Below are 20425 nucleotides of genomic sequence, written 5' to 3'. Positions count from 1 at the left end.
TGAGTATTAAAAGGGCCAAAGTCCATTTTTGCATTTATTGAGTTAGTATCACCACAAAATTATAATATCCAAACTTTCAATACAAAAAGGCCAACCTTCTTGTATGAATGGTTTCCGATTTCTTAATTTTAATTTCGGGCTTATCTTCAAATCAGCTTAAATTAAAACAGCCAAAGTGCACATAGAACTGCTCACTCTACTTAACTAAAGGGTCAATATCTAGTGAGCATTGGACTTTATCTTTTTTATTCTTAAGTCATTGGAGATTGGCCTTTACAAAAACATAACCTAAAAAAAATTGTTGTAATTTTGTAATGACCGGTGAAGCCCTTCTGTATTTTATTTTAAGTGAGTTTACTGCAAGTAAAACAAAAAAATGTATTCAAGCCAAAGTAAAAGGCTCTTGTCTTTAATTAAAGACTCCGGACAAGTTGGTGACAGAAATAGAAACGAAAATGGTAAGAACTAAAATTAAATAGGTATGCAAATTGCATTATTTTATTAATATAAAAAATGGGTTTAGATTACTCTACTGAAGAATCCATATCAACTTCTTTTACCCAGCTTGGATGTAGTAATGCTACTTTTATCGTGGAAATGATCCCACAAGATGTAGACATGTAATTTCGGGCATCTGACAATATTGTGATGGACTCGGCAATGTATCAATTAAGAAACTCTGTAGAAGGTGTAATGGGTACCTAGATACTGATGTCGGTTTTAAAAAATAGGTAGATAATCCTTAAATTATCTAAATTGTTGCAATCTTTAATACCTACTGGTTTAATAATAAAGTTATACGTTTTATTACCTTGCTGTTATATATTTTGTACCCATGTATAACGCTTAGGTGGTTATAGTTTTAAAATGTCGATTCATTTCTTTTAAAATATTCCGCCGTTAAATTCAGTGAGTTTTCTTGAAGAACAACTTAATGAAACGCATGAAAGCAATCAACAAAATGAAAAAGCAAAAAAGCATGAACTTACTTTAAACGTAAGTGCTTCCAACATACTAATTTGTGTCTTTAACATTCTTCAAAAACCTTAAATGACTTTTTTCAAGATCAAGATCTTAATTATATTCCAGATGAAAACGATAGCGAAGAGGATAAGCCTATTTTAACAGTAAGAGTAAAAAAAAATAAATCAAGGAAACGAGTAAAACGTATTCAAAATTGGAAGCAACACAAAAGACAGGAACACAAACGTAAGCCTATGGCTCCACGAGCGACAGATTGTCGCTAGCAGTAGCAGTAAAATGTAGCGTGATAAATGAAAACAACAGCAGTGATACTAAGTAGATTGATACGCTGTAGATTGTCGCTTTGTTTCGAGAACGAGAAGCGTCGTTAAGGTCGTGTCGCGTTCGAATAGGTCCGGACCTATTTTTTAGGAGTAATTTGCAGCGCGTTTGTGCCTCCACTAGCAGTAATTTGTCGCTTGTAGCGGTAATTGCCATTTAATTGGATATTTTTGTTCTTGTTTGTTTATTCGAAAATCAATGGATGTTTTTTTAATCCCAATTAACCTTATCAAACTGTACTTTATAATAGATGCCATTATTAAACAAGAAAAAGTTGAATAGAGATAATAAACAGTTTTTATTGATTTCCCGAAAATCTATTTTTTGGATTTCCTTCTTCGAACTGGTGATTCATTTCTATATAAGTGGTTGTCTAAACATAAATAAAATTTTAATATTTGTTTATAGTAAAATTTTATTACTATTCAGTACTAATGTTTCGTTTTCGATAGCTTGGCGTGATTCATAAATAAAGAAATGTAACAAAGCAGATTTTATGTCGCATCAGAATTTTTTTAATTATTGTAACATAAAAAAGCAATTTAGATATTGGAAAAGAAAAATTTGGTGGTGGCCCCTTTTTATCCTAATGAAAGTTAAATAGTTAAATATTTTGTTTTTTCTTTTTATTTTTAGGTAGATACATGTATAGGATTATAAAATATGTAATTTGAAATCTTACCTTAAGGTAATTGCTAATTTTTTTTCTGGGCTTAGGCTATCACGCATTGATGTATCCTGTTTTCGTATGACATCTTCTATTCCACATAATAAAAAATTAAAAGAAGACACTAACATCCTGTAATATTTAAAAAACTTGTCAGGATATTCTTTTAATTTGTTGTGTAAAAGAACAAATTTTCCCTCTGTCTGTCTAGGCACTAGAATAGGGTGAATCCACCATTTCCGTTGTTTTTTAACCCTACGTCGACGTCACAATGCCAATATTAAAGCAACTTTTTGTTGAAATGATAGATTATCCATACTATATTATTGTATTATCGGTCTGAATTTATATTACTTATTTATTTATTTATTTTATCTGCTATATACACGGACAAGATACCACTGATTGTAGCTGCGTCATATTAACGCTCATGGAGCCACTACAAGACCAAAACGCGGCGATATGCGCGCTGTAAACTGTCGCCCGTGGAGCCGTGATTTTACTGCTTTACTGCCGCCGTAATTTTACTGCTACTGCTTGCGACAATCTTTCCCTCGTGGAGCCATAGCCTAAAGCCGAAGAATATAAAACTAAAGAGGGGAAGGTAAATAAAGCTAAAGTATTACAGTCAACATGCCATTGTAGGCGAAAGTGTTATGATAAAATTGATAATGCTCAATGACAGAATATATTTTTGCGATTTTACCAATTATGTAGATATGTTCGAGATCAAGTGTTAGCGGAAAGTGTGGAAGAAAAACTCAAAGATAGGCAAAAGCTGACACCATAGAAAATGGAAAGCAGGAGATCTTTTTCTAGAAAACATTTTTTAAAAGATTCTACCGGAAATCGAACAGAAGTTTGTCAAAACATGTACCTAAGCATCTATGACATTTCTATTAAAAGGATAAGAGTGATTGTAGAGAAAAAAATGGCCCATTGTGGGGTGTGTCCACCAGAAGGAAGAGGATGCATAAAAACCAAACCATCATTGCTGAACAGTTGAAAGATATTGTTCGCGATCACATAAGAAGTTTTCCATCATATACCACTATTCCCGTGAAAAATCTTCTAGGCATTATCTCAGCCCAAATTTGAATATTTCAAGTATGTGTAGACTTTATACTGAAAACTGCAAAGAAATGAAAGTTGCAGCAATGAAGAATTTCAGTACAGAAAAATATTTAATGAATAATTTAATCTTGATTTTCATCATCCTTCAAATGATACATGTGCGAAGAGTGATCGATTAAATCTTCGCCTTAAGTCATATTAAAATAAAACAAACCTTACAGAAAATGTGGTACACGAAAATATTACAATAAAACAAGATTTAATTAACCATTTGGAAATGGCTTAAAGCTGCTATGAAAATAAGAAGAAAGATAAAGGAATAAGTAAATTAGATCCAAGTTATGTGACTGTGTTGGAAAAATGTTTACCGATCCCCTTCTTGAGAAATGGTGTATCGTTTTACTAAAGATAACTGTGGGTCTACAATCTAACTCTTTATACATAACAGATCATATTGGCAATAAAGGGATTTATTTTTTATTTAACGAAACTATAGCAGGACGTGGTCAAGCAATAGCTTCTTGTTTAAGAAAGTTTGTTTTGAATATTTGTTCAAAAGACATTAAAACTTTTAACTTTGTTCTTTTGTTCTAAATGTTCTTTTAATATTTCTACAGCGATTCATGTTCTGGGCAAAATAGAAACAGTTATGTTGCTACAATGTTCTGCATGATTTTAGAGGAGTTACCAACACAGACTCATTATTTGAGATAAACCACAACTTTATGGAGCTAGGGCATACCCATATAGAGGCAGATACGATATATGCATCCATTGAAAAAGCTAAAAAGCTAAAAAAACTGCCATGGAAATCGAAGTGCCACATGACTGAAAATTTTATTAAAGCAGTTTACAGAAAAACAAACATAGCGTATTTGAAGTTGGCCAAGAAAAATTTTTAAATTATGGAGATGTCTTTTAGTGCACAGAAAAACAAATGAAGAAAGGGATTTGGTACAGTGGATGCAAATCAATAAAATTTCAAAAAAATCTTCCATTAGTTTTTGTATAAAACTGACTTTAATGATGGTGATTTTAATAATGAGGATCTTAGAAGGAGATTCATGTGAAATCGAGAAAGTCTTACATTTTCAGAGTAGGTAAAACCTTTAAAAACTTTTAAATCTTGAACAACTACCAATAGCCAACTGAAATAGCCATAGAAAAAGTTATACTAAACATTTTTGTTTAAAAATATCTCTTGTTTAAAATACATTTTTTTAAGACATACAGGTTCTTGGTATTCCGTGTTTCCCACCTAAGAGGGTGGTTTTAGGGAGAAGTCCGGGGTAGGAGTGGCAAACTTTTTTGCATCTTTTTGGGATCCCAAAATTAATATTCTCAGAAAAATTTAGTACGTTCTCATTTTTAGAGGTCAAATTTCTGAGGACTGGACTATTCGTAGAAAAAATCATGTTTAAAATATAAAAACTTGTTACAAAACGCAACAAAAAAACTACTAGCTTTTGTTACACAAGGAGATACTATTTATTTAATAAATATTTTGACAGATACATTTAATGTTCCTTTGTTTCAAAGCATACCTTCTACGTTCAAAGAATATAGGTACTTACAATAAAGTTTTAACTGATCTTACTCGTCAACTAAAGGAAAGCCATCATATATTCGTTTATTTGCTAAAAATTACTAGGGTACAGATTACGATTGATTTTTGATTTAATTTATTAATTAATTCATGGATATTTATTACTGTTATCGGTATGGTAAACATTATTTTGTAACATGATGAGTTATTAAATTCAACTAATTTTTGATAGCATAGATTTTTCTTTTAGTTTTTGATATGTTAATGTATGGTTATAAAATTAGATTAGAATTCTTATATTTGTTTTTTATTAGACAAAATACAATTGTCTAAAAAACATTTTTTAATAAAAAACCCGTAGAAGCAATCCATAATTCTTTTTGAAATATTTACAAAACGAAGAACGCTAGACATGTATAACTTATACCAAAAGAACGGTTGTAGTATTTTCTACAAAAGACAATGTTAATATGTAAAAGATATTAAGTTTTTTTAAAAAAGACAGAACACTAGAAAAGCCTTGACATGTCATTTACATTTTTAATACTTTAAATTCCGAATATTACCACTTTTTTCAATAAAAGTAAATATTTTGAAAATTAGTAACTTCAAACCTACAAAATCTTGTAAAAACTCTTCATATTTTGAAAATATTTTTCAAAAATTATTTAATATATATAGGGTGTCCCTAGTTTTTTTAAAAATATTTTTTGTATACTCCATAGTTTAGCCATTAAAAAAAAAAGAAAATGAGCGGTTTGGCACACCCTTTATATCTCTATATATCTATAAATAAAAAATAATATATTTTTTTTTAATTTTCACAAAATTATATTCAATTATAATCCGAATATAATTATATATGCAGATTTATCAGAAAAAAATATCATATACATGCTATCCGATTGCCTTTTAATTATCTTATCTTGTGATACCATAACAATGTTAATGATTGTATAGTCATTTTTGTCTTGTAAATAGTACAGCTTATTGCACTCACGATCTAAGCTTTCTAAATCAACGTGCAAGTAATGCTCAGCCAACATGCCACATTAAAACCTAAATGTAAACACTTTAGTCTAGCTAATTATATTTAAAGCATTGGATGTATATATTTATTAAAATTATTATTTTAATTTAAATTTATTATATATAAATAAAATATAATTTATTTAAATTCTTAATTTAATAGTTTCGACAATGATTGCACAACATCTTAGGTTAGTTATACTAATAATGGATAATTTTTTTAATTGATCACCAGCTAACCACTGTAATCCGTTCACAAATTGTTAAGAGCACGAAATGTACCTCAAAGTCATAAAATGGTCATAAAATCGTCATAAAATTTGTATCATCATAGGCGTTCCTGAGGTGTTTATTAATTAAAATTAATGCGTTTTACATTTATTTTCTTTTCCAAAATGTTTATCAATATTAATAATTTTTTAATACTAATATATTTAGCAAAAAACAAAACTTTCACGGCTAATGTTGGTTATTATATTATATTAATAAAAACAAGAATTTAACCATTAACAATTTTGTAAATAAGAATACCTTATCTCTTTTGATATTTCAATACTAATCTTCGCGTTTAATTACTTTACTAGAAAACCTGGAATTCATATCTTCTTCTTCTTCACGTGCCATCTCTGCGACGGAGGTTGGCAATCATCATGGCTATTCTGATCTTAGATGCTGCTGCTCTGAATAGTTCAATTGATGTGCATCCGTACCATTCCCTCAAGTTACGCAACCATGAGATTCTTCTTCTTCCTACACTTCTCTTGTCCTGGATTTTCCCCTTGTATAATCAATTGAAGTAGGTTGTATCTCTCATTACGCATAACATGCCCCAGTATTAATTCATATCCGAAGGTACTATTCGTTGCAAGATAATATATAATGGGTATAAAGATGCCGGCTTTGGCCACGTGTCTCGTCTGTTCAGTTTATATTCGAAACTTAACTTGAAAGGGTGAAGTTATTACGAACGAAAACAATTTTTTTGTTTAGTACGTTTTTGATCGCATGTAATTTACGGCTCGTCGGTGTTTCCGCGTCTATGGCAGTAATTAGCGTCTCTAATATTTCTTTTGCGAATTATATACAGTGCGTGAGTGATTTTACCTTCGAACATATACGTACATTTGGGCACAAATGAAAAGTTATGTGACTAGAAAAAATACGTCATATAAAATACAAGCTGTACGTGAATTGTTATACGAGTCTTTACAACATATAACAGAACAAAACTGGTAAGATGCAGTAAGATATGTAATAGAAGAAGAACAAAAAATGTGGGATCTTGATAACATAATTGATGCGACCGTAGAGACACAACCGCTAATTATTAACCCTCAAGACAACTCCGAAGTTGATCCTATTTATTTTGAATTTGAATAGTTTTCTAATCGTAATTATATAAGGTAAGTAATCGTAAATGTAATCGTGAGGTATTAAAAGGGAAATGAAAAAAATACCTTCGTAATCGGATTATAAGGTTGACTGCTGTATTGTATTCCTTCAGATACAAGGTGGGTTAGTTGAAAACATCTTAAACCGTCAGTTTCAGGTTGGTTTTTACTATTATATCGTATTACTTATACTCTCTGTATTTCAGTTCTCTAATTAGGGTTAAACTTGTAGTGAGCTATCGATAAATTGTGAACCGATTATAGATGAAATATATTGCCATTCAACGTAATCAAAAGTCTAATAGAGATACTGTATTTTATTCAAACTCTTTAAAATTTTTTTATCCAGGGACATTACTTTGCTATTTTATTAATTTTATGCTAATTTTGCTAATTGTGGGTGAATTTGAAATCATTTCTTTTTGCTGAGATCCTCTTCCAACTACCATAACTATAAACAAACAGTTTACTGAATAAATGACTAAAATATTTAATCTTTGTCACGGATAAAACTTCCCTTACTGTTTCTTGTGTTAACTTATTACACAGTAGATACTTTCATATTTATTATTCTGCCGATCATTAATATTTTGAAATGTACCAAAGGACGAACAATTACATGGAAAAAGCAACAATGATGAAAATAGGATACATATTATTGCTGAATAAATAGTTCCTTTTGGTTTACAGAAATCGTAGTTCAAATATTAAAAATCTAATGTTGTAGCCGAACTATTATCAAACCTACATTTTCTGCAAAAATCTGCAACGTGTTATAATACTCTGGGCTGTCGAAATCGTTTGCATATATATATATATATATATATATATATATATATATATATATATATATATAATATATATATATATATATATATATAATATATATATATATATATATATATATATATATATATATATATATAATATGTATATATATATATATATAATACTCCTTACGCTTACAGGATGACTCCACAAGATACCTATTCCAAAAAACAGAATAACCGAAAAAAGCAGAAACACATATATCAGAGAAAGTGATTGAGTCGAAGAAAGCTGGGCAAAAATTAAATCTATAATTGTAACCGTTTCAAAAGATTTAAAAAAAAATCATTATAATTTCGATTATTTTTTTTAAATAAAACTACTAACCCCATCTATCTGTCGAGTACTTGTAGCCGACTCAAGGATTCTTCTGTAATTCCCAAATATATCCGGTAGATGAGCACGTTCATCAACTTGTCACTCACGCCCAGATTCAGAGCGCCAAGAATAGCGTCTCCCTCTTTTCTCTTAAGAACGTCCAACCGTTAAGACGTGTTTCCGAAGTGGGTCTCATTAGAGACCCTTATTGGAGAGGCTAGAATGCTGATATATTTCTAATACATGTCTCAAGATAATATTGGTATGGAGTTATTCCAAATCCTGGTCCAGTAGCCGTATCTCTTTATGGTGTGCCTAAGCCCTCTTATCTCTGATGGTGTGGTGGATTGATACAGGATGGAGCCGTATCAATGGTTTCATTGGATTGATTGATTGATTGATTGACTGATAATTATGAACTCAAAGAATGAAAATATAGTGAAGTGTTTTAATTTTATTTAAAGGTTTAATTTCTCTATTATTCCTAGTTGATAAATAACTATATTATTTTAAATGTAAACAAATTTCGAAATTTGGGGTTAATATATATATATATATATATATATATATATATATATATATATATATATATATATATATTCATTTACTTTATAACTAATTCTTAATTTAATACGATACAAAGTTTTTTTGTTTATGGTAATGTAAACATAAAATGGCATTTTGGTATCCTTTTGGGATGACATAACTTTTAATGTTTTCTTTTTGTTTATTACGAAAAAATAATAAAGTATAGTTTTTTTGTAAACCTTCTATAAATCTTAATTTTTTCTTTGCTCGTCCCCTTCGACGATAAACCACGGGTGGCGTCCAATAATAAATTATAATTTCATATTATCTAATTGTGCTTGGATTTAAGATGGTCCTTTAAGAAAGAGTATTTTAGAAGGTATGGTACTTATAACAAACCAGTACTAATGAATATAGAGGCATCTATATTGGTTTATTAATAGGAAGATCTCCAACACGATGGGAAGAATAGATGAAGATTGCTGAAAAAATCCCTACATCAAGTTATCCATCTGGTACAGGATTACAGCCAATGGAGACAGCAAGCTAGCAGTATTTAGAGTGTCCCCGCCCAGACTCTGATAAGGTCTTAAGGAATGGCGAGGAGGAGGATGTATGTTGGCAATACTTTACCAAAGAAAATTATACAAATAAACCAGTGTCAGGATATCTGTGTTTTATTTTGTTGTTTTCGGGACTTTGGTTTGTTAATGTAATGGAAAAAATATATATTCATAAAATAATAAATAAAAACTTTCCTGTACCATAATTTATACTCTCTGTTTGATATTATGTTATACATTTATATATAAAAATGAGTAAGTGTATACTATATTTTTGGACGGAGAGAATATTTTTTTTGGCATAGAATAAATTTTTATTTTATGACTATATTTATTTTCCATTAAAAGCATACTTTTTGAATTTTGGCGCCTAAAATTCAGAGCATATTTTTTGAATTTGTGGGTAAAATTCAGAACCTACGTTTTGAATTTGCCGCCAAATGAAATTAGTTTCGGCTTTTCCGCATTTGGCGCTAGAAACTCTCTCCCAAAACTTTCTATAGGAGTTACCTTACTAGGGCGATATATACTCTGTTTATCGACTAGACAGTGCAACGTAAGACCCAAAAGTTCGGTTCTGCTTATTAAAAAATCAAAGATATATATTTATTTTGCAACATTTTTTCTACTCTTCGTTCTTTCCTGATTATTACATATATAGCTACAATAAACTGAGGTTATGACTTACTGAATGACACTGAATTATACCTCAACCAACATAAAACATTGATTTAAAGAAATCGATACTACAATTTTTTTATATTTTATATCTTCTTTCTTTACTTTAAACATTTTTATTAAGTTTTTTGTTGTGTCTTAACTATTTATCTATTTTAATTATTCATTTTACGTCTCACCTGAAAATCACCGTTCAAAATAACCTGTATCGATTTCTTTGTGTAACATATAAAACAACTAGACATAAAACATTCAAGCATTATAGAAACGGTCACTCAATGGCATGGCGTTATTGGGGAGCGGTAAAGGTTTCAAATCAGTCATATTCGAAAGATTTTTTACGTTTGGCCAATTATAGAGGTGTAAAAAGTATGGAATCGTAATTATTCATTTTTAACTAAAATATCAGAATCTATTCTCTTATGTTTTGACTACAGTTTGTACGTTTTTCTTCAAAATTTTTAGAACAACAAAAATGTAAAGGCGTTTTTATTATTTTCGGTGTTTGCATTTCTTAATGCAATAATTGTTTTTACATCTCTTTGAAGTTACTAGATTTTAAAAATAACTGCGATTCCATATTTTTTAGAAATTATTAACCTTCCGCGTATGACTAAATAATTTTCTCTTCCTTACCTATATCGCTCGGAAACAACGTCGTGTCGTCAGTATAAGTATTCTCAACACTATCCATTCCGTATCCATACACTTCACCTAACATGGAACTAATATCGTCCATTAAAGACTCACCATGGATCACATCCGATGTGGAATGGTAAGTGTCAGTTTCTGGAGAATCGATGTGGCAAATGTGTCCGTTCATGTCTTCGCCTTCACTATCTTTGCGCGGTATAAATGATTTTTGGTCCAGTATCTCAGACGTAATGCTTACTTCCTCATTAGACATAGCCGACAAAATGCTACTGCATTCTTTTTCGTCATCGACTGCAGCAGCATTTCTTTCAGCGCAATCAACTACATCTGGTTTTGATTTCTGGTGCAAACATCTTTCTTCTCTTTCTTCTTTTTCTTTTTCTTCTTTGATTGTGTTTTGTTCCATTTCCATTTTCATCAAAGTCGTTGCTGTTTCAACGAGTATTTTTTCTGTAGTTGGTTCGTTACTATAAATAAAGAAAAATAGTAAATTGATTTAGGTTAAGTGTGTAGCCAACAACAAATAGTTAATTCAAAACAAGAAACAATCTTATAATTTAAAAGGAAATTCTCAGTGGTTAGCTGTATACCATAGTTTTAAAAAACTTACTATAAAGTAAAAACTTTTTTATAAAATGGAATAACATTTAATAAAATTTTTTAAAAATGATTCAAAATGGATTTATAAATTTTCAGAACGTTTTTAATCCTATCAGATCATCATCACTGAAAAACCTTTATAAATTAATTGGAACTAGCCACATAATGAGGTCAGATGATCGTTCAATTACATAATTAAATGAATGAACTTTGTAATTATTAAGACATTAGGTCGATGATAAGGCATTACATATTTTGAGGGAACGCACAAATTCCTGGCTCTAACAAGACCATCCAATAAATCATAGCCATGAAGTTTTCCTCTAGCAAGAATTTGCTCTTCGTTTTCTACGTTGGTTTGCGACCACTGAATTGCAACCACGTTAATATTATTTTCAGTGAGAACCTTTTGGAGGTACTACTAATACCTTCTATATTTCATTGGCAGATTCGGAAGCTTGATCCGACTCCTTTTGTTACTTTGTCCTGAGAAGGTCTGTTTAAATTGTCCAGAGATTCTAGATTATGTGGCTGCCTATTGTGGCATTGTATATTGAAACTACGGTATTTAGGTATAAGAAATATCCAGTATTTTTAAGGATTTAAAAAGAAGCAAAAAAACTAGGTGATCCATTTAAATAACGAAGTTTATTATTCCTCCACAAAAAAGAAAAATATGACAATAATGTAAATAAGATTGGCCATATTAGAATACCCTCACAAACTTGCCGTTCATAGATCTTTATTGTCTACTAGCGGACCCGATAGACTTCGTTCTTTCAAATAGATTTGGAATGAGCCAGTTTATTTCTTTAATTCTCGTGAACAGAACCGTCACCATGATATAGAGCGGTGTGTCAGGGTCAGCTCGGGTGACCTAAGTATCTTCGTATCCACAAACTTTGGCCACCCTTTTGGACCCACTAAAAACCCCGACTGGGATGTCTGCCAGAGGGCTTTAAACTAAAAGGGGAAATTAAGGTTCAAACCTGATTGAAAAATAATCTAAAGGGATAGTGGGAACCTAAAGGTGACAAATATTTATAAAGTGGGTGCTTCAATGACAAAACATAGAGATAATTAATTATGTATTATTATTATTATTAACATAGGGTTAATAACCGATGTAATAAAAAATAATGAAATAAAACGTATATAAGAATTTTTAAGATGATGACAAATCTTGTAGTCAGCAAAGATATATGCGTAGGAACAAGATCCATAGACCAGGTAATGGCCTATAAATACCTAGGTCATGAGATTCGCATAGGAAAAGATAACCAAACCGTTGAGCTTCTCCGTCGTATAAGACTGACTTGGGCAGCCTTCGGCAAGCTGAACCATATTTTCAAATCGTCTGATGTACCAATATGCCTTAAAAGAAAAACGTTTAATCAGTGTGTTTTGCCAGTGTTAACTTACGGTGCCGAAACGTTGACCATGACAAGGAGAACAGTTCAAAAGATCCGTGTGTGTCAAAGGGCGATGGAGCGTGCTATGTTGGGCATTTCACTACGAGACAAGATCCCAAATCGCCAGCTACGACAAAGAACAGGAGTGGCTGATGCAGTAGAGAGAGTAGCAACACTAAAATGGAACTGGGCAGGTCACGTGGCTCGAATGACAGACAATAGATGGACAAAGCGGATACTGGAATGGAGACCAAGAGATGATGCCTACCGAAGTAGAGGTCGTCCACCAACACGTTGGACTGACGATCTAAAACGTTGTCATAGGAATTAGATGCAAGAGGCACAAGATCGAAATAGATGGAAAATGATGAGGGAGATCTATGTCCAGCAGTGGATAAGCAAAGATTGAATGATTGAATGATGAAGAATTTTTAGTAATCGCTTTATTGTAAATCAACTGAATCATAATTATTAACAAATATCTGTTTTATTTTTATTGTAATGCTTTATGATATACAATGTTTTTTGTTTGATTATCTCGTGACTATACAAACAAATCTGATGGTTTTCCAACACGGGAATAGGCAACATACAATTGACCATGTGAGAAACATGGGTTTTCTAGATTAATACCACAAACACCTAATGATTGCCCTTGGGACTTATTTATGGTCATAGCAAAAGCAAGCCACACTGGAAACTGTAGTCGTTTAAATTCAAATGGTACATCAGTTGGAATCATTGGGATGCGTGGTATCAAAACGTCTTCTTCTTTATACTTTCCTTTCAGTATAGTTGCTTCTATCACATTGTTCAATAATTTTTTTATCACTAATCGTATACCGTTGCAAAGACGCGGTTGGTTGATATTTCTCAACATTATAACTACCGATCCAACCTTTAATTGAAGATTGTGAGGTGGCAATCCTGGTAAATCCAGCGAGTTTTAAATTCAGGCGGATAGTTGACGACATCATCTTGGTTAGTAGCCGAATCAACTGATTTATATATCCTTAATTCGCCTGTAATTTGTTCTTGAATTTTAAAATTAAATTCATTTACATCTATGTTTTTTGGAGCCAATATAGCCCGTTTGCTAAACCAATCATAGTTTCTGTAATTTTGAGCAACATCTGAAAACACCTTTTGAATAAGTTCATCTTTTGATCGAGTTAACTGACAAAAACTTTGAGGAAAGTTAATGCAACCAGTCAAGGTATCTATAGGAAATTTGCCATTACCAATGTCAATGATTTGTTTAAAGAATATGTCTCCAGATTGGTCATTTTGCAATTCGACACGCATATTCTTGCTTAAGTGTATTACCTTGACATGTTTCCACAAATTGGAGGACTTTAAACATGCATTGAGTTCATCAGCTGGCGTTGATCGTGGAATCACTGGCAATATTTAACGAAAATCTATGTAGATCTACTGAAGATCTTGTAAGGTTCTATCTAAAGCCTTCAAAGATTTTTTATGTGCCATCGTGCATTCATCCCAAACAATCAATTCACATTGCTGCAAAACCTTTGCCATTGCAGAGTTCTTCGAAATGTTGCAGCTTGGAGTTTCGTTGCTTTGTATGTTTAATAACAATTTTAGTACTGAATGGGCTGTTCAACCACCTTCAAACAAAGTTGCTGCGATTCCCGACGAAGCGAGTGCAATTTTATCTTGTGAGCGAATTGTTGCTAATATCAATGAAATCAAAAAAGTTTTTCCTGTACCACCAGGTGCATCTAAGAAGTAAATCCCTCCTGTTTTATCATTTGTTACTTTTATAAATGTATCAAATATATACTTCTATTGTTCATTCAACAGTGGAAGATTTGTTTGAATTAATTTTTTCAAAGTGTTCACCGGACCGAACAGACCGCTCCAAAAATATTTGTATGGGAAAAAGAAAAGGTTTGTTTTAGGGTTTTCCTGTAAATTATGCGAATTTTTCTCGCCGTAAAAACCATTCTTAGATGACGTCATCACGACGTCCTAGTGACGTCATAACAGTTGTTATTATTCAAAATAAAAGCCAAAATTCAAAAAATGACTTGTCTCGGCACTTCTTTGTAATATGTCGCATCTCTGAAACATTGAGAGCGGGCCCTTTTCACAGGCACAGTGTATATATTTTACAAATTAGGTACTTACTTTTGATGTTGAACTTGGCTTGCTCTTCGGCTATCTGCGAAACCTTCTGGTACGGGTAGTGTAATTAAATCTGTATCTTCTGCACCAAAAGTGGAATCTCTTCGAACATCAGGCATTGGAGAAATATTGGCCAGTCTTGCCGTTAAAATAGAACTTGTCGGAGAAGGACAAGAACTAACATCAGTACTGCCACCTAAAACAATATATTATATATATATATATATATATATATATATATATATATATATTTATATATATATATATAATATATATATATATTTTATATATATATATATTTATATATATATATATATATATATATATATATATATATATATATATATATTATGGGATTTAGAAACAGACATAGAGCACTTGTAGCTATTTACACAACTTTTCTGAAAATGATTCGAGCTATTTAAACAATATTTAGAAAAGAGGAATGGAATTTAATACAGAGTGGGAAGATAGGAATTTTTGAGTAATTAAGCTAGAACAAGTAGCAAGAGCGATTGGTGCTGCGATAAGGCAATGCTCATTGGAGAGGCCAGCCGAATCCAATTTCTACAATAACTATTTGATTAGACTGAGTGTTGATACGGGTTATATATGTACGTAGTAGGTTTCAATAATATGTGGTGCATATTTAAGATTAGATTTGGTTTAATATATTTTAATGATATACCTAGTAGCGATGAGGATACGCAACTGTATGATTTGTGTAATGCATTCTATAAGACGATCAGTTCATTCAGTACTAGGTGGCTCAGGAAAGGACAATTGGAAAGTAAAGAATATTTATGTCATAAAAGGTTTAAAAGGTTGAAATGAACTACTGGGATATAAAAGAGATGGTCTTTTATTATAATTAAATTATTCGTCTCATGACGTGCATGTTAATGTAATTTACCAAATATTATTTTTGACGTTTCGACTTCCAATGCGGAAATCGTTTTTAAAAATTTCATTAGGTGTTGTCACCAAAGAGAAGTCTTCGACGAACAGCCCCGAGTAAACACTAGCAATACGTTACTTCCTTATATAAGATTAACGAAGTAAGATAGGCGTCTTAGGATTGAATATTGTGCACGATTTTTGGCAATGGTGTACGAAGATCCAGATTTAGTGTGCACTGTCAGGACAAGGTTTGCTAGGTCCGAATATAATTTAGGGTGATAAGGTATACTTCTGACTTGTATAGAGAAATGTTATAGGAAGACGGTAGTTAGGCAGTATATTCAGGATTTGAATAATATGATTAGAAGGTTTTCTCATGCCAGGAATATTCTGATGAAGAGACAATGATTTTAATAAGACAAAGCAACCTGCATCATTGTTCGACCCTGCTGTAACACACTTTTTTTGGCGTATCATTTTCTGTAGGACTTACTTTCTCTACTCATTACATTATTTCAATTTGACAATGCCTGATGCTTACATCTAGGTAGTGGGAAAAAGTTTTTTCCAGCTAGCTAAAACCACCCAAAACTGTGCCTTAAATTGCGCCAGAAAATGGACACGTCTTTTAGGACTTTCAAACAACCCATTTTTCAGGATGTGTGTTAAAATCTGCATAAACATTATAAACATTGTCTACAGCAATGGGTCTTAAAGAAATATATGGAACTAAAATACTAGTCAACTTACAGAACCTATAGAAATAGACAGCGGAATAAGACAGGGGGGGACTCATTACGCCTTATACTCTTTAATTGAATCAGGGATAAAATCATCAAAATGGTTAACAAAGGAAGAGGATACAGAATGGGAAACAAAGAAGTAAAAATACTCTATTACGCAGATGACGCAATAATGATAGCCCAAGATGAAGATAGTCTAGAAAGACTGGTCCACAGATTCAACACAAGAACAAAAGAATTTAATATTACAATCACATCTAAGAAAACTAAAACATTTCATATAAATACAGTTCAATGCTAATAATCGTTTGTGGTTGAAGCGAATTGTAAATATAAAAAAATACTTCCAGTGGAAACCACTACACTTTCATGATATAAGCTTATATTGGAAAAACTATACCTGATTCAATTGTTGGCATTGGTTTTAAGGAATCTCGCTTATTATTAGGCGTCGGTGAATTTACTTTATCCAGATCACTACTGAGGGATATTTTAACTGCAGGTATTGCTACAGATGATTGTCTTGTTTGTTCATCGACCACTTGTTCAGTGTGCTCGACAAGATTTCGGATTGCCCTTTTAAGGCTATTGGCTCGATGAATTAAAGCGTCTTTTTCACGTTCCATAAACCTAGAATATTATACATAATTAATTATATACATAGATAGATACACTGTTTTTATTGTTCTTTAATAAGTATTTATTTGAAAGTTGAAAGAAAACGCGTTGAAAGATGAAACAATTCATTGACCATTCGACCAGTCCATTGTCTAATGTAACGTAATCAGGACAGTTGTTTTCTTCTAATTGATCAGTTAGGACAAAATCTTCGATTTTGCCCTAACTGATCAATCGGAGTAAGTGGTATTTTGGTCCTCCTACTCGTATTATATGATAGAAGTATTGAACATAAGATGTTGATGATGTTGAGTAATTTTGATGATGTTGAATAATTCTCGCTCTTTGGACATGGTACCTAGTACACATTCGTTAGATATGTGTACTGTCTATAGAATTCTTATTATATAATTGTTACATAAATTGTATATTGTTTGCTTTCTGTTTTGTGTGAGTTATTTATTGAATAAAAATAATCTTATACAAAACATATTATCTTAGTAGAAATTTTATGAATGTTGTATTTCATTAAGAAAATATATTTCTATAATATCACATTTATTAATATATTCATTGCATATTGTTATAGTTTATATTTTTTGTTAGTTACTAATTGAATCAAAATAATTTAATATAAAACCCAATACTATAAGTAGCGGGTAGGAACTCCCTTGAACAGTCCTACCAGGGAAAGTGAATCAGTCCTTACCCTCCGCAGATTCCATGAGTTTCCTGATACGGGAAACTAGTACCTGCTTAGGGTCCCTTGTCCAGGGTCACGGATGAAGACCACAACGGTATGCACGGCAGACAAGAACATCTTCTGTATGGTGTGTATGGCGGAAGTGGCAACAGCGCCTGACTAACTCACCAACCCGCCTGGCAAGCGTGGTGTTTTAACTGCCATTACCCCCCCCCCCACTTTTATCATGGCGAATAATAAAACAAAAGGAAATGGTCCCCAGGTGGGTAAGAAAATTTCTGAATCCCACACTTCAAAGGTCTACCTCACGGTATCTGGGGGAGGCAATAATTCGCTTTTGATAGATAAAAACATTTACTAAGAGGAGCACAGCATAATTCAAAAAAATCCATCAACCTGTCAATAGGGACATACAATATTAGATCAATGCCCACGGATGAAAAAGTACATGAACAGAAAGAAGAATTAACAAAAATAAAATGGGATATTATAGGCCTATCAGAAACTCCACGAAAAGAAGAAAACCGAATACAGCTAAAATACGGTAATCTACTGTATTATAAAGAAAATGAAAAGAATAGTAAATTTGAAGTAAGATTTATAATAAATAAAGCTATAAGTAAGCATGTCCAAATTATCAAAGGTATATTAGATCGTGTCGCCTATGTCATACTTAAAATAAGAAGAACATAAATTAAAATTATCCAGATATATGCCCCCACGACAGCTTATGATGACGAAGATATCGAACTATTTTATGAAGATATATCAAAGGCTATGGAAGAACATAAAAATCGTCTTACACTAGTAATTGGAGATTTCAATGCCAAACTGGGTAGAAAACTGAACAAAGAAGAAACTGAAATAGGAGATTTTGGGTATGGTCAGAAAAATGATAGAGGTGCTACTTTGATGAACTACCTAGAAAAAAAAAGCATCTATACGCAATGAACTTCTTTTACAAAAAGAAGCCCCAACGAAAATGGGCATGGATCAGCCCTAATGGATCCACAAAAAATGAGATCGACTTCATACTGTCCACGGAACGATATATCATTAAAGATGTAACAGTTTTTAACAGATTTACAACAGGTAGCGATCACAGGATGGTCAGAGCAAAAATTAGTATTGACGGTAACTATGAAAAGAAAAGAAAAATAATTAGGAACTGGGATCTAGTAGATAGAAACAAACTAGGGTAATATAAAGAGATATACAAAGACTTAAATTAGACAGTGATGATAAATATATAGACGAAATAGACAACATACTTACAGCAACGATGATTACATCAGGAAAAGAAATAGCAAAAAAGGATCTAAAAAAGAACAACTATATATCAACAGATACAAAGAAGCTTATGGATAAAAGAAGCAAGCTGAACGAAGAAGGCAAAAGGAAATCTATAGAATATGTAGAAATCAATAAAACAATAAATGTAATGATAAAAGGAAATAAGAGAAAAGAACAGGAAATAAAAATAGAAGAAGTAATACAGAACAACAAAAATATGAAATGCTTAAAACCGAAATTAGGTAAGTGAGAAATAAACAAAATAAAAGATGTAAACCGAGTAGAAACAAATATTAAAGAAGACATCATAAATATAATCCACCATTTCTACTCAGAATTATATAACACAAAAAAGGAACCACCAGTAGAAATTAAAAACCAACTTAAGGCTAAAATAAAAAATGTCAACTCAGAGCTACAGCCAGAAATAAGCAAATCAGAAATAAAGAAGGCATTGAAAGGAATGAAAAACAACAAATCGCCTGGACAAGATGGAATAACTGCAGATATTCTGAAATATGGCGGAAAAGTGGTAATTAATACACTACATTCTCTTGTTAACAAGGTATTAAAAGAGAAAAGAATCCCAAACAACTGGAAGGAATCCGTAACCATTATCCTACACAAGAAAGGGAATAAAGCAGATATAAAAAACTACCGTCCTATAACACTCCTCAATGTAATGTATAAACTCATAACAAAAATTTTAACCAATAGATTGACGACAAAATTCGACGGATATCAGTCGAAAGAACAAACTAGTTTTAGAAAGGGATTTAGCACAAGTGACCATTTACTAAGTATGAAAATACTTATAGAACGAGCAAATGAATACCACATTCCTCTATATATAGCGTTCATAGATTTCGAACAGGCTTTCGACAGTGTCGAACATTGGGCAGTGAAAAGTTCTTTGATTAACAGCAGAATTGACCACAGATATACGGAACTAATAGCCAATATATATAAGGAAGCCAAAACAACAATTAAAGTATATTAAGGAACAAAATCAATATAAATAAATGGAGGCGTGAGACAGGGTGACACAATATCACCGAAACTTTTCAATCAGGCTCTGGAAGATATTTTTAAAAGATTAGAATGGGAAGAAAACGGTATAAAAATTTGTGAATTATTTGCAATATTGAAAGAACTGGACGTAGAAGTTGGAAAGATAGGCCTTAATATGAATTACAGCAAGACCAAAATCATAACAAATACAGATGAAGACATCACAATGAGGATCGGACAAGATGAAATAGAACAAGTTCAGGATTATATAATATATCTGGATCAAACTATAAAACTTAACAAAGAAAACCAAACAGCAGAGATAAAAAGACGAGTTAGACTGGCATGGACGGCATTTGGCAAACTAAGCTAAAAAGATATCCACAGCATCTTAAGACCAAAGTATACAATCAATG

General features: G+C 31.8%; 1 protein-coding gene across 1 annotated transcript in view; it reads right to left on the bottom strand.

Annotated features, from left to right (window-relative positions):
• The window catches only part of LOC140444605 (diacylglycerol kinase eta), a gene marked incomplete at its 5' end in the record, with an annotated part of 276793 nt that overhangs the window by 25196 nt on the left and 231172 nt on the right, over window positions 1-20425 (bottom strand). Inside the window, 3 exons of the mRNA XM_072536367.1 lie at window positions 10564-11048; window positions 14745-14937; window positions 16866-17014. Of these exons, the coding sequence (XP_072392468.1) occupies window positions 10564-11048; window positions 14745-14937; window positions 16866-17014 (827 nt within the window). The remainder of the gene's footprint in view (window positions 1-10563; window positions 11049-14744; window positions 14938-16865; window positions 17015-20425) is intronic.

The sequence above is a fragment of the Diabrotica undecimpunctata genome, chromosome 6 (assembly GCF_040954645.1).
Source record: "Diabrotica undecimpunctata isolate CICGRU chromosome 6, icDiaUnde3, whole genome shotgun sequence".
NCBI classification, from domain to species: Eukaryota; Metazoa; Arthropoda; class Insecta; order Coleoptera; family Chrysomelidae; genus Diabrotica; species Diabrotica undecimpunctata.
The sequence above is the reverse complement of the archived record's forward strand: the minus strand, read 5'-3'. Positions and strand labels throughout refer to the sequence as shown.